The sequence below is a fragment of the Periophthalmus magnuspinnatus genome, chromosome 8 (genome assembly GCF_009829125.3).
Source record: "Periophthalmus magnuspinnatus isolate fPerMag1 chromosome 8, fPerMag1.2.pri, whole genome shotgun sequence".
Taxonomy (NCBI): Eukaryota; Metazoa; Chordata; class Actinopteri; order Gobiiformes; family Gobiidae; genus Periophthalmus; species Periophthalmus magnuspinnatus.
This window is the reverse complement of record NC_047133.1, coordinates 4,949,702-4,964,263: the sequence shown is the minus strand read 5'-3', so window position 1 is coordinate 4,964,263 and position 14,562 is coordinate 4,949,702. Positions and strand designations below refer to the sequence as shown.

The window sequence follows — 14,562 nt, the reverse complement described above, 5'->3', positions numbered from 1 at the left end:
GTGTGTACTTAATTTGTGGAGCCTTCATGTCTGGATGTGACCATAGTTTGACAGTACTCTGCCACCTAGTTGCATATACCTTAACTACATCACTATAAATGCCTTTTAATCTGTTAAATGCAATAATCCAGGTGTGGTAAAGCCTGTGATTAGTTAACAGCTGACATTTTGCCATCCTACAGTTACCCTTATGATAGCAAAAAGACAAACATTAGGTTCATATCTCTCCATTTTATGGGAGTTGCCCAACATTGATCATTTAAAAACACACAAGACAAAGAATTGGCAATTTAGCAGGTTTTATTACAAGTCTTTCACTACAGGGTGAGGATAAACTGAGTTTTCCCAGCTTCAAATTACCTACTGCCAAAACACGTGAGAAACAAAAATACTGGTAAAAAACACTTTGGAGCATTTAAAAGAAGAGGTCGGAACAATTGCAATCACACCAGACAACCATGTGTAAAATATTCTGCACAATTTAACAAGTGCCCCTTCGTGCAGAGAGGGGACAATCACAGGAGAAGCACTGCTTAACTCGTGTCCATCTGCAAAAAGCAAAAAAAACAAAAACATCAGCATCCATTTTTTCAGCACAGCATACACAAGATGCCCATTAGCACTTACTCTGGCATTGTAGGCGTCTAACTGAGCATCAAGTTCTTCTGCTGACAACTGTTGCCGGCTGGGTCCTCCACCGCCACGGCCGCCCCTTCCCCGACCTCTGGCACCACCGGCCCCTCTGCCTCCTCGCCTGTTTTGCATCCCACCAAATCCACCGCGACCTTTGTTCATGCCACCTCCTCGACTGACACTGAGGGGGGAAAAAAAAACAATGTTGAAAAAGTTGATCATCCCAGACCGAGGTATTTAATGCGTATATTGGACATCAACTCACCCCTGCATCGGTCGCCTCTGTGTGTCAATCTGTGATGTGACGAGCTGTATGTTCATGGGTCGGCCTGCGAGGAAAATAAAGTAATTAGCAACAGGAAAACTAAGCAAATGTACAGCTTACATTTTTGCTTTTTGTGCTCACCATCAAGTGGGATTCCGTTGTATTGCTTCATTGCCTTCAGAGCATCTGCCCTCCTTTCAAAGTGAACATCAGCAGTTCCCAAGCTTCTTCCGGAGCGGTCATAATGAACTGCAGCCTTTTTTAAGGTTCCAAATTCAGCGAAAAGCTCCTATAGAGCAAAGGGCACAAACATTGCATTAGGGCACAGAATCCAGTCATTTTAAATGCTGTAACGCACCACAAAATTTACCTGAATATCTGCATCTGAGACACCGAAGTCGAGGTTGGAGACCAGAAGCTTTCCTCCCGTTTCAACGCCTGCACCGCCGCCACCAGCAGCTCCATTGAATCCGCCAAAGCTGTTGTCATACATGTCGTGCTGCCACTTGTCTGGAAGCTGTTTGGGCTGCAACAGATGAAAGAGAACGCACCTGCTGACTTCAGGATCCCCTTGTCCCTGTCATTCACAGAGTCCACACGGCTGGGTGTTGGGGCAAGCAGGGGTTCCACATCCAACAGGACCAAGGTGCTCACTCAGATCCCAAAAGACGCAACCCCAGTGTTCCCTGCCCACCCCACCACAAGCAAGTGACAGACAAAGGGAACACATACAAAACTACAAAGGGTGTTGTACATATATGTCTAGCAGTGTAAATGAGATTTATTCTATACGATTATACAAGCTAGTCAATAACCCAAAACTTTATTGTTTTCCCACCCAGCTAACAAACAACTCCCACTTTACTCTTGCCATTAGCGCCTCCAACAAAGGCCCTCCAGAACTGATCCATGTACAGGGCGTCCCGTCTGATCAGCGTCGCCTCCAGCGGTGCACCGGGCTCGCCTCTTCCCCGACCACAGTTCATTCCAAAGCCAAAAAACGGCCCGTGGTGAGAAATGTCCATAAACCAGATGAGGGGAAACTAGTACACTGCCAGCTATCGCTGTTACGTGGATTATCTCAGCGTCCATTTTGAGAGCACGCCATTTTGGCTGGGCCTTTGTTACTCATTCAACAGATGCTCAGCTGAAATTCCAATTGAACAAAATGCCTTATGTGAAAGCTATGGAGGAGTTGAAGTCCACTCATACATCCTTTCGTAAAACTGGAGGTGAAAAGCCACTGTGCTGTGAAACACGGCCGCCACTCCCGAACAAAAGGCCGCTTGGTCGTTTCACCAAGAAGACAAAAACTACTCTCCAAAAGCTGAGTAAAAAGCACGTGGTTGTTGAAGTGGTCTCATAAACAAATTGAGACTGGTGTAAAAACATTTCTACTGCTCTCAGTGGGCTATCTTTTATGCAAGAGCTGGGTTCAAAATGGCGCTGGGAAGGCCTCCGCGTTCCAACTTTAGCTACCGTAGTTAGCCGCATGGTTAGCGCATTAGCTCTCTTCAAAGGCCCCCTCTCAAACGACGATGCTCTGATGTTGTGGTAGAAGGGCAGACTATTCAAAGAATGGCTTTATTGCTCAAGTGCAATTTTAAGTGGCCCTCAGTGGAGAGGGTTTGGGCAGAGACATATTGGCATAACCAGCAAGCTGGCTACAGGTTAGCTAGCAAGCCTACTGGAGAACAGAAGGATTTAACCCGGGCATTGAGGTTTGCCGACGGGTTTCCATAATCTGCCCATAATTTTCATACCCTGCTATAAGGCGTTGGTCTGCCCCGGGCGCGGCTCAGGTTCTGTCGGTTCCTCATGGGGCCGGATCCGCCGCCTCGGCCTCCAAATCCTCCGCCGCCTCCACCTCCAAGACGCCCAGCGCCTCCGCGGGCGCCGCCAGAGCCTCCGCGGCCACGGCCTCTTCCTCCGCGGCCTCCGCCACCTCGCCTGTTCTGCTTGATAATGTCGTCTAAAGACATATCCATCTTATCAACCATTATTGCTGCCCAACAACGCTAAACTTAAAAAAACAAGCTAGCTCAATAGGTCCCTTCCTCAACTTCGGTGGCTCGCTCTGCAGACTGCAATCTGACGACACAAACAAGAAAGGCACAGGGGTTATATAAAGACGTAGTATTACGTAATACGCATATGTATCACGTCACCACGTATCGCGGCTAACGCTTATTTTAATCAGCTTTTAGTAACAAATAAATATAGAATATAGAATCCTCATCTCACTCTAATATAGAATACTAAAGTTGTGGTTGGAAAGATTTACTCTAATAATATAATAATATAATATAATATATTACTTTTAATGATCTACAATAACATATGTACTCCAAGGGATCTTCTTGTCAATGTAATATTGGCCTTTCTCAGTAGTTATTGATGAATCGAAGATGATAATAAACATAAACAAAGTTACTGTAAAAAAATGTTTATTCAATTCCATTCCAAGACTTGGGGTCATTAACCAAAGGTGGGGTACTGGACAATAAACTCTAGTAAATAAAAGTCCATTTTAGCAGAAAAGAATTGAATGTATGCAATAAAAACATTGGCCTTTTAGGATGCATTTGGCTTTCTGATATCCAATGTGGCCTTTAAAATAGCCAATGTGGCCTTTTAAACAAACAAACTAATGCTCAAAAAGCAACTAAAAAAGTCAGCCCTTTGTATTTCTTCCAAAGCCATCAGAGTAGCAAAAGTAAATGTTTTAAAACTGCTGTCTTGTCCTGTTGCGACCCAAGCTTGCTTCTCAACATCCAATAGTCCATTTAAAATGATGTACATGTCAAGGGCTTTGGAATTAAATAAAAATGTAAAGTTGAATCAATCCTTATAATCCACATTCTTCAGACAGGGCAGGTGGAATCCAGAGATAAAATACTGACTTTCTGCATGACCAAGAGGGCTGACTTTCAAGATGACAAAGGTCGATGAGATCAAATTCAAGAAAAACAGTTGGGAAAAGATGTTGAAATATCATGAGACTAGGATTTCTTGGAGTCCTGTGTGTTGCGTTTCTTGAGATCACTCAGGTCCACTGGCGTAAAAGCTAAGACAAGAAGGGAAAATAAATATGATCATAGGCATTCATTCATTCTTAACTTGACAACTAATACAGGTAACTGGGCCATTAACTTACAATGCAGATTTGGGTTTGGATTCTTCTCAACATATTCTTGTGGTCCACGGTCGTTGCGTTCACTATTCGGTGTTGATCGAATATCTTTGAGCACACACTGCCAAGCTGTCAAAAAATCCAAAAGAGTTAATCTACAATACCGTTTTGAAATTATCGTTTAGAATAAATTCAATATGAGCCAAAAGTGGAAGAAAATAAAAAGGCAGTGTAATTTTTGAGCATTTATTTTTTTGTGATCTATTTCTAGTTTAAAGTAATTGACTTACTATCATTGATAAATCGCACATTTTCCTCATGTGCTGGGGTGAAGAGTTCCCCAGTGTTAGTGGGAGATCGAGGGCTTGAGGTCCGCTTGTAACTGTTCACCATCCTGGGAGCAGATGAGCTTCACAAACAGAAAATACAGTTTATTGTCAGCTTAACCTCTTTTTAGATTCTACATCACAGAAAACGTAAATGTTATTCAAAGAGCCTGTAGTTATATTAATTACACCAACAGTGTTTTGTCTCACCTGGTCATTCTGTTTGCCCTGTTTACTTGCTCTTTGCTCCTTTGTGGTGGGTGGATGAGAAGAATAAAAAATTGTACAGCTGAAGTCTATTCAAAAACAACAACAACAACAAAAAAGACACGATTAGTATCTGTCTGTACATTAATTCTACAAACATTGTAGAACCTTTTGTATAACTATTTTACCAGTTCATGGATTTGGCTAGCTTTTGGACAGCACTATTGTTTGGTGTAATCAATAAATATAAACGACAGCTAGCAGGATGCATTTGTTTACGTTTTAGGCTAAAAACGGCTAGCTAAACAACAACAATCCCTGTAAACCGAACATCAAGTCTTTAACCAAATAAATGACAAATCGAGATGCAGTTTTAACAGTAACATTTTACAACTAGTGCTCCGATAATTGACAGTTCCCTGGTCTATCAATAGATCTGCTGACACAAACATTCAAGGCTGTGCTAGCGGATGGTTTAGCTACATTGTCTAGCTTAGCCTTGAACAGCGCTAATGTTTATCTGCCGCTGCTCTCACTACACGCCACAAAGGGAGACAACTATGGGGTTCATCGGATTTGTTTAGCACAGGAATGAGCTACGATACTGAAATGTTAAACCTACCCTCGATCCACAGATTCTCCTGCTTTATCCAGAGGCTCAGGTGTAAACGCCGTGAAACCAGGCGAGACGTTGCCAATGCCAACCAATCACTTCCGGTACAAGAACACGGAAGTGGAAAAAAATAAAAATAAAAAAATATACCATCTATAAAAGTAAGCTTTATTTCTTTCCTTCTTTCTTTATTTCTTATTTGTACAAATTAATTAATCTTACAAAAGAAAAGATTATTTGTACCAGATTTAGCTACTGCTGCTTTCCCTCTGCAGTCTCTGGGCAGGTGAATACATATTAAAATACACATTTCATTACAATTACATTATAAGACTAACAGTTCATTGTTAATATTTGCAGTAAATATAATAAAATGTCCCAATGTCCAATGCAGTACGATTCCTACAGTCCAAACCAAATTCTGTCTGGAGCTGATTCCACCGTTTGATGGTTTGAAATAGAAAGGCGCCTGAGTAAAGGCCAAGGATCTTTTTGGAACTATGCAATTTCGGTTCACAGAGACCAAGTGGATCGGGGAGTTTGGAAAAAAGTTTAATACGTTTTTTAAATGTAGGTGGAGCTGCATTATTAATAATTTTGAATACATTTCTTAGATTTTAATACAAAATTAAATTATCGTAACTGAACTTTGCATGCTATTTAGAAACGTATTTACAATATATGCACTAAATCAGTCATTTATTTATTTGTTTGTTTATTTGTTTGTTTGTTGATTTATTTATTTTTTGGCAAGAACTACTTTTTAGAAAGACATTGTATTACAGTGGGCTGTTATTAGGCTCTTGTTGTTTTAGTGCCTTCCTGAATTGAAGAGAACATTATACAAATGAAGAATTCATTCCAGCTTGTAAAACTCATATGAATGTTGTAAAACATTAGCTTAAAAGACAAGAAACACATCTGGGTAGAAGTTAGAATGGATACAGAACTTCAATAAGCCTGTTTCTTATCTAATACCTCCAAAAAAAAAAGCAAAAATTAGCCAACTCAAAGATTGTTCAAACTGACTGTAGTCAACTCTTAAAATAGATTAAAGGCCAAGTCACAGCAAACTGAGGAAGAAAAAGAAGAAAAACTCCTCCACAACCCTAATCCTAATTCTTTCTAGAAATGTTGTGGAGTAGAAAGTAGAAAGTACTATATTTATGTTTCAAATGTATTGGAGTCAAGATAGTAATTAGGCTACTCAGCTAAAATACAACTAAAGTAAATAATACTTCAACTAATACTACTAATAATCTTACTAAAAAATAGAGTTGGGTCACTCCTACTACACTACTACCACCTCTAGCTGATTGTTGGCCTATACTTTCACTTGCATATTGTATTTGAATTTATGTTTTACATTGACTTAATTCATAAAATAACACACAATTTTATTATTATTATTATTTTAATAAAATTACTTTATTTATGAAAACGTACAAAAATATTTATTGCACTGGAAATCATAAGACTTTGAAAGGACAATATTTCCTGTAACTGTACAGTTGGATTATACACAGCAGGTGAAGTGCACAGGTAACAATTATTTTTACTTCCGATCTACCATAAAGTGCCAGTCATGAGTTTCTCCTCCTGCCCAGCAGAAAGAGAAACTTTTTGCTATAAGACGACATGGCTCAAATTCTGTGTCAATTCAATGGAAATATAGAAAAGCAAATCCCTTGGTCTGCAAAAGAATCATTAAACTACACTAGTACAACTCACATAATACCCAAGTTTAACATACTTTTCAAACAAGCAAAATAATGTAGCTTTACAGTGTCTGTGACCTGGTGACATATATTTATATAAATACAATGTCTTCAAATGTCTCTTTTCACACACAGCCAGTTTCAAACAGTTTGGACAGGTCTTGGCACTCTGGGTCAATAAGATCTGCCGGCTTCTCTCCGTTTTCATTCTCTGCCTCTGTGCTGGCTCCCATTGCCAACAGATATCTACGAGACAAAACATTAGATAGTGCAAAACTTTAACACTTTTTATCATTGACAATTTGTGCATCTCTTACCTGGCAATTTCAGGATAACCATCACTGCACGCCATATGCAGTGGCGTCCAACCGTCCTCATCCCGTTGGTGAACATCCGCTCCGTACTTCACCAGCAACTTCACAACTTCAAGGTTCCCCGTGAGCACTGCCTCATGCAACGCTGCCATGCCTGGACAGAAACCCAACCATCTTCACAAAAAACTCACCCCAAAATCACATCTCAACAATTTACCATTCCTAGACTTCTTACCTGAATGAAACAACGTATCCACACGCACTTTCCTCGCTCGCATGAACCTTCCAATTTGTTCCAGATCCCCTCTTCGCACGATATCCTGGAAGACGATATCGTTGGGAAAGTGCACTGTCCGTTTGGCGGGCGTCTCTGGTACTATAACTGGTGATGGTGGTTTCTCTTGCGCCTGTGCACGCCGCGTCGATGTGTACCGTGAAGTCTTGGCTGTGTACGATGAAGGGACGTAGCTAGAAGCAGTCTTGTAGCTGGAAGAGTAGCTGCTCGGCATGTAGTGCGTTGTGCTGTATTGCGTTGGTGAATACTTTGTCAAAGAAGTGTAGGAGGACGTGGTTAAGCTCGGCGTGTAGTGTGAAGTAGGGGTATAGTGGCTTGCAGAATGGTAGGTTGGCGTGTATTGAGATGCCCGGGTATACGAAGACCCGGTTATGTGGTAGTTGTACTTCATCCTCTCAGTTATGGTCAGACCTCCTCCTACGAGTAAATGTCCAGGAGGAGAAAGGATATCCAAAAGTTTAAAAGCACGAACAATCCAATAATAGAATCCTTTTGTTTTTCGTAGCTGCTCTGCTGGATTAGTGGCTCAACCTTGCATTTTAAATCCAAAATGAGTTCGATAACGACTTCTTGAGCAGTTTTTCACCCTTGCGTTCCATTTGTGTGTAGAGTCTAGCTTTGAATTTGAACAGAAGTGATGGTTCAAGCTAGACGGGGGGTCACTATATACCCTCTGCTGGGGCTATTTTGAGGGGGGAGATCCAGTGACTTTAGCTTTGAAATGAGTGGCCAAGGCGCTGACCCTCCCTCCCACCGTGGGGTCACATGTTCAGTGACATGACAGCACCGCTTGGCCATAAAAATGTTGACAACTAAAATGTTCCCTGCGAATGTATACGGCTGAGAGGCTGTAACAAACAACTAAACATCAAGGTTACTGCCGTTTAGTTTGTCCGTGTGGCAATTTTGTTTTTGTTTTTGAATCTGGGCTAGTTCTAATGTTAATAATAATAATGCCTTTGATTTATAACAGAGTGATTTTTGGATACTTATAGATGCTTTATAGTTCATTATTCATTCACGTAATTTCTGGAACAAGGGGTTAAAACAAAATATACTTTTAGTGTTGTTTATGAGACACATAGAAGCCTTGGATATTGATTCTGAAATGAAAATATGGGTTCAGACTTTATTTAATCCTGTTTAGTGCTTGTTTAGCTCTGGTTTAGATGGAGTTTAGACCTGGTTTAGTCCTGGTCTTGATCTGGTTTAGTCCTGATAGAAAGCCTAAGCCAGTGTTTATCAATTTATGCAACTGACCATTAATTTATCATCAAAGAGAAGGTTTACAATCATAGAGAAAAGTTTGAAAATCAGTGCAAAATATACTATTATTTGAAAAAAAAAATGTTGTAGATGTAGATTTTGAAATGAAAACATGATCCCCACGTGAACTACAGTACAGTTAGTGCCTGTAATAGGACATGTTTGTTTTGTTTTGCCAAAGTCACAGTCCTCCTCGTGCATCTCTTTGACCCGTGGTACATCGTGTGCCTTCTCTGTTCGACCTTTGATCCTGAACGAGGTCTTCCAGAAAAAGTTAAAGGGTCAATAAACAGAAGGAGGACATGTGAGCGTCAGGGAGTCTCACCAAACGGCCTGGTACGGTGAAAGACGACCAGAAGTACACCTGTACCTACAGAGCTGACATAGCGTGTGCATAGTTTTTTCTACAGATAAATAAGGTATAGTTTTTTTCTTTTTTATCCCTGGTGAGGCAAATTGAGTCTCTGCATTTTACTCATTCTTGGGATGCCACTGGGGCAACCTGCCAGACCGAGTGAGCGACGATATTGTGGCTCTTAGGGACGTATCTCCAGATCTTGAGTCAAGCTTTGTCAGGACTTCTATCCATGGGTTTCAAAATGATGAGAAATTATGTTGCCATAGCGATTAATAATTCAAAAGTAAATATTATATTCTCTGGAAAAGTCCACAAATTGTTGCATGTAACAAGAAACTGAAACTCATGAATTTGTGCTTGTTTTGGGTTGAAAGAACATGCAAACTCCGCACAGAAAGGCCCAGGTGGGAGTTGAACCAGCACCTAAACAGTATTCTGCATTCTGGGGCATGCAAAAATCTTGAAAAGGCTGTGGTGGTGTGAACATGCAGCTATAGGCGAGAATTATTCACATGGTATTTTGAGTTGTCACAGATACTGGATATAACTGATGCTGAGGGAATAGCATTGACATTCTCACTTTTATTTTAAGAGACAAATTAAACTCAAGTGTTCTCTTTAATTACACACTATTCTCAAGTTAGACACACGCTTGCCAGTAAGATTAAAATAGATATCTGATGCTTGTGTAAAAAAGATCATGTATGTGTTATAATTAGTCCGAGAGAGGGCAGAGGAGCAGGAGGCCATGTCTAGACAAATCAAAGTTCGTCGATGTTTAGGTCAAGGAGCCTCGCGGTGGTCAGATTTCAGTCTCTTATATGGAGTGGGTTGTAATGCATTGAGAGAGCCAACCCGGGGCGTCCCTGAGCTATGTGACCGGTCTCCATGGCGTCGCATTCACCAATAAAACGACAAGACCCCGGCGTGGTAAATGTTTGTTTGCTAACGCCTAGCACCCAGGCCTAGCATGGACAAATGCCACAAATGGTTCTTGCTCTTCAGCCCTGAGAATGTTCACGGGCCTGGACCTCCATAGCTGCCCTTTAGGTCAATGTTACCATCTGACACATTAGTGGTGAGGCATGGGAGAGCGGTTAGCTACATGCGGGAACATACATAGTTTCAGATAGTGGCAAATGTACAAGTAGGTAAAAAATGCCTAAAGTAATATGACACTTAACATTATTTTTGTGGAGATGAATGGGATTGAGTATAGACAAACTCTGACCTTGTTTATTGAGTTTCACTGTGTATTTTTACAGTCATGGCAAAAGTATATGTGAACTGAGGCCAAAAGAATGACACGAGTTTGACAGGGACCTGCTGCAGAGGATTATGGGATAGCAATTGTGAGGTTCTTGTGATGCAGGTAAGAGGCAGGTTACAGACGTTTCGCTCACTGAAACAAACCAAATGCAGCCTGTCTTTGTGGAGTATTTCAGGAATGCAACCTGGATGGGACAGTTGAAACCAGAAGTTTACATACTCTATATAAAAAGACGCATATCCTTTTTTTCCCTCACTGTCTGACCTCAAATCACACTAAACTTTTCCTGTTTTAGTTCAATTAGGATTACCAAAATTATTTATATTTGCTAAATGCCAGATTAATGAGAGAAGCCATTACTCTAAAAGAAACATAAAACAGGCAGATTACAGTTTGCAAATGCACACAGAGACAAAGACCTTTATTTTTGCAGACATGCCTGTGGACTGACCAGTCTCAACTGTGAAATACGGGGGTGGCAGCATCATGTTGTGGGGTTGTTTTGCTGCAGGAGGGACTGGTGCACTTCACAAAATAGATGCATCATGAGGAAAGAACATTATATGGAAATACTGAAGTAACATCTCAAGACATCAGCCAGGAGGTTAAACTCTGGGAACAAATGGGTCTTCCAAATGGACAATGACCTGAAGCGCACTGCCAGACTGGTTACAAAGTGGCTTAATGATAACAAAGTCAGTGTTTTGGAGTGGCCATCACAAAGCCCTGATCTAAATCTTATTAAAAATTTGTGTGTGAGCAAGGCGGACTACAAACTTGGCTCAGTTACATCAGTTCTGTTTGGAGGAATGAGCCAAAATTCCTGACATCTATTGTGAGAACCTTGTAGAAGAGTATCCAAAACATTTGACCCAAGTCATACAGTTTAAAGACAATGGTACCAAATACTAAAGAAATGTATGTAAACGTCTGACTTTAAAGAAAATAATGGAAAATAAAATAAAATAAAATAAATAAATAAATGTTCTCATTATTCAGAAGTTTAGCAAATAGAAATAATTTTGATAATCCCAACTGACCTAAAACAAGAAAAGTTTATTCTGATTTCATAGAGTCAGACTGTGAGAAAGAAAAAGGATAGGATGTCTTTTATATATAGTGTATGTGAACATCTGGTTTCTACTGTATGTGTTCCTCTCTGTGGATAGAATGACCAAATATTTTATTCATTTGGCTTCCTGTCCAAAAAATATTATTCAAGTACAAACAACTAAAACAATATGTTCTTACTGGAACTTCCTATGCAATAATACTGGACTGACAGATTAGTATTTTCAGTTATCATTTGAGCATCTATCTGCTAGTGTCAGGATGATAAAAGACATGCTGCTAATTTGCTAATGTAAATAAATAAATAAATAAATAAAAAAAAAAACTTGGAGGATGGAGAAATGTGGAAATGTAAAGCGTTTGAGTGCCTAAAAGGTAGAAAAATGCTAAAAATATGACCATTTACTATTTTATAATAATATGATCATAATAACGTAATAAAAAGAAAGAATTTAATGAAAAGTTTAAAAATAGCACAAAATGTTAGCTTGAAATTCTAATGATACCAGTGAAGCATTAGCCTAACCTGTGAACCAGCGTTGACCTCATGCTTGCTGACCACTGGACACTACACTCCAACCAATGCCCAGACGGATCGAGACAGAGAGGGGCTCAGGCTAGAAAAGGTGTCTGGTGATGGCACGCGCACGGGGCCCGAAAAAGAAGAAGAGGCTAAATCAGGGGCCGTAATCCTCTGCCATTCAGTGAAAGAGGCCTCCAGCATCTACTCTGCACCGTGATACTGTCGTCTCAGGAAAACCAAGTCAAATATGGAAAAATAATTATGATCATTAACTATATTTGATTGGATAGTCTAATGTTTTGTTTACTACTGGGGCGATGATAATGGAGCAGAGGGTGACAAAGCCTCTAATCTCAAACAGACATTTTAGGCATAGCTGGAAGTTTGGCTTATTGTGCATGTTTTTGGTTGATGGTAATTATCAAAATATGTTGGTCTTGTTTCTCTGAGACAAAGTAAATTCTGATTTAACCTGTGGTATTATTATGAACCACTAGAGGCAGTGTAGAGCGCCTGTGCAGACCAAAACAACACTTCAAAAGAGCGATTTATGTGCTGTTGGTTATTTTATGCGATGTCGACAAAGTTTCATAAATAGGGCCTGACAGAGCTCGACGTTTATGGTTCACAAGACATACATCACGTGCAGTTTTCCCCATCGACTCAAAACATACACAATAAGTCGATACGTTTTCTTGATAAGGTAATCCTGACCAAACTTAACACAAGATCTGAGAACAAGAACAGCTCCTGACAGTTTTCCCCAGTGACTCTGGTTAAAGGATGGTTCAAACGCAGAGAATTAATTCCCCTCTCAAGGCATTAATAAAGTAACCCTGTCAGTTTAATGGATATTTTACCTGATTTTGGAATTTCATGTCAAAAGAAAATTGAATTCTGTCAAATGGAGAGAGAGTTTTCCTGGGATTTGGATATCATTTGGTAGAGTTAAAGGATTTACCCCTTAACCTCAGATCACAAGTGCATTATATATGTAACTTTTCACAGTGATTCTCCACCTGATTATCTCCATAGTGACATTACGGCTGTTCTACAATATCCAGGGAGAAAAGTAGGTGATTTTCTGACCACGTTACAGAAAAGGGGAGGTTGTTCACTGTAAGAATACATGTTTTTCAAGGCGTTTTTTTTAGTAATAACAACACATTTAAAGGTATTGTCTGGACAGGTTTCACATCTGCCATCTACTGGTATCAAAAAAATCAAATAAACTCACAGATGGCAGCTTTAATTGAATGAATATGAACTAGATGATAATGCCATAGTGTGAGACTTTACTGGTAAAGCAGGTGGCGTACCAATAAAGTGACAGTGCACCATTAAAAACCGTGAAATGAATAACTTTTGTGCAATCTTGTTAGTTTCTGTCTTAAATATTTACAATAAATGACTGAATAATTAGGAGAAAAAACAACTCTGACAAAGAAAACATGATTATTTTTGTGCGGTTTGAACATCTTAATATGGACGAACAACTCTGATTTATGTAATTATTTATTTTCCTGCTGGACGCCAAATGCCAGAGGGTGCTATATCCTCGTCGGCGCTCACATATTTCAGTTGCATATTTGTCCGTGCCTGTACAGTTGGCACATGCTGCTCTCAGAAGTGAAGCAGTAGTAAAACAAGCCCCTTCTCCGTGCCATCTGGAGTACATTCGCAGCATGGCCCCCGCGTCTGACGAGCCACCGCCCCAAAAGTGCCACACCGCTACATAGTTTCCACGGGATTTGTCCATATTCATTACCACAGAGCGAGGGAATATTTTTATGGCTTTTATGGCATGTCATTCAGTTTGTACACAGCGATGGCTAAAAGGTTAATGATTATAACGCCAGAGTGAAGAGGTGTGAAGTACTGGAAGTATAGACGGTAATTATTCCTTAATGGTTCTTAAACTGTGGTACTGCGACACCATACACGGGCCTCAGTGTGGTAGTCATGAGGTATGGGGTAAATAGGGCACAGGTCTTGGGTCAGGCCTAGTTTAGACCTAGTTTAGCTTTGGTTTAGTTCGTTTTTAGTCCATAATCCAGATTTGATACTGGTTTAGTTCTAGTTTAGACCTACAGTTTTGGACGTGGTTTATCTCTGGTCTTTACTCTGGAATCTAACTGTTGAGTAATAGCTCTATAAGCACCGTTTATATTTCATTACCATACCAACTATTTATAGCTTTTTGAATTACTTTGCGATTATGATAATTGCCCTAATTAGAAAAATGCATTCGATTTGTGTAGCGTCTTTAAAGGTATCCAAAGCACTTTACACTGCATCATTCTGTCATGATCCCTGTCGGTCCTGCCTTTTTCCACACTTTCTCCCCTCCCTTCTGTGTCTGAACCTGGAGCTGGGTAGAGATTTTGGCTCCTCCCGTCCACACCTGGAGCTAATCTACAATCAGCTGCACCTGGGGAGGATAAGAGGAGCCAGGACCTGACACTCGGCGACAGATCGTCCGCGTATCTCTGTGGTACTCCCTGCTTGGCTCAGTTCATGTTTTTGCGCTTTTTGACTTTGCTAAACTGGACACTTTTGCTCCTCACCAG

General features: G+C 40.3%; 3 protein-coding genes across 3 annotated transcripts; all 3 read right to left on the bottom strand.

Annotated features, from left to right (window-relative positions):
• Positions 1–282: 282 nt before the first annotated feature.
• Positions 283–2,999, bottom strand: alyref (Aly/REF export factor). Its single transcript, XM_033970578.2, has 6 exons — positions 2,662–2,999; positions 1,269–1,424; positions 1,040–1,187; positions 899–962; positions 628–814; positions 283–548 (listed from the first exon to the last, which is right to left on the bottom strand). Exons 1-6 carry the CDS (start codon positions 2,896–2,898, stop codon positions 534–536), a joined length of 807 nt encoding a protein of 268 aa, XP_033826469.1. The 5' UTR covers positions 2,899–2,999; the 3' UTR covers positions 283–533.
• Positions 3,000–3,328: 329 nt separating this feature from the next.
• On the bottom strand, positions 3,329–5,285 carry mcrip1 (MAPK regulated corepressor interacting protein 1). Its single transcript, XM_033970580.2, has 5 exons — positions 5,187–5,285; positions 4,568–4,653; positions 4,322–4,440; positions 4,056–4,160; positions 3,329–3,965 (listed from the first exon to the last, which is right to left on the bottom strand). Exons 2-5 carry the CDS (start codon positions 4,573–4,575, stop codon positions 3,901–3,903), a joined length of 297 nt encoding a protein of 98 aa, XP_033826471.1. The 5' UTR covers positions 4,576–4,653; positions 5,187–5,285; the 3' UTR covers positions 3,329–3,900.
• A 1,332-nt stretch (positions 5,286–6,617) lies between these two features.
• ppp1r27a (protein phosphatase 1, regulatory subunit 27a) lies at positions 6,618–8,150 on the bottom strand. Its single transcript, XM_033970579.2, has 3 exons — positions 7,445–8,150; positions 7,213–7,363; positions 6,618–7,141 (listed from the first exon to the last, which is right to left on the bottom strand). The coding sequence occupies exons 1-3, from the start codon at positions 7,893–7,895 to the stop codon at positions 7,021–7,023; spliced, it is 723 nt and encodes a 240-aa protein (XP_033826470.1). The 5' UTR covers positions 7,896–8,150; the 3' UTR covers positions 6,618–7,020.
• Positions 8,151–14,562: the final 6,412 nt, after the last annotated feature.

Excerpts from the sequence above, each read along its gene's own strand:
- mcrip1 (XM_033970580.2), bottom strand. Across the intron at positions 4,161-4,321 it reads TGTGCGATTTATCAATGATA|CTTGGCAGTGTGTGCTCAAA; the intron begins GTAAGTCAATTA and ends ATTTTTTGACAG. Across the intron at positions 3,966-4,055 it reads TCCAAACCCAAATCTGCATT|CTTTTACGCCAGTGGACCTG; the intron begins GTAAGTTAATGG and ends TTCTTGTCTTAG.
- alyref (XM_033970578.2), bottom strand. The coding sequence starts at position 2,898 with ATGGTTGATAAGATGGATATGTCTTTAGACGACATTATCAAGCAGAAC. Across the intron at positions 1,425-2,661 it reads GACCAACGCCTTATAGCAGG|CCCAAACAGCTTCCAGACAA; the intron begins GTATGAAAATTA and ends CATCTGTTGCAG. Across the intron at positions 1,188-1,268 it reads TCTCAGATGCAGATATTCAG|GAGCTTTTCGCTGAATTTGG; the intron begins GTAAATTTTGTG and ends TTTGCTCTATAG.
- ppp1r27a (XM_033970579.2), bottom strand. The coding sequence starts at position 7,895 with ATGAAGTACAACTACCACATAACCGGGTCTTCGTATACCCGGGCATCT. Across the intron at positions 7,364-7,444 it reads GGATACGTTGTTTCATTCAG|GCATGGCAGCGTTGCATGAG; the intron begins GTAAGAAGTCTA and ends GTTTCTGTCCAG. Across the intron at positions 7,142-7,212 it reads GGTTATCCTGAAATTGCCAG|ATATCTGTTGGCAATGGGAG; the intron begins GTAAGAGATGCA and ends TTTGTCTCGTAG.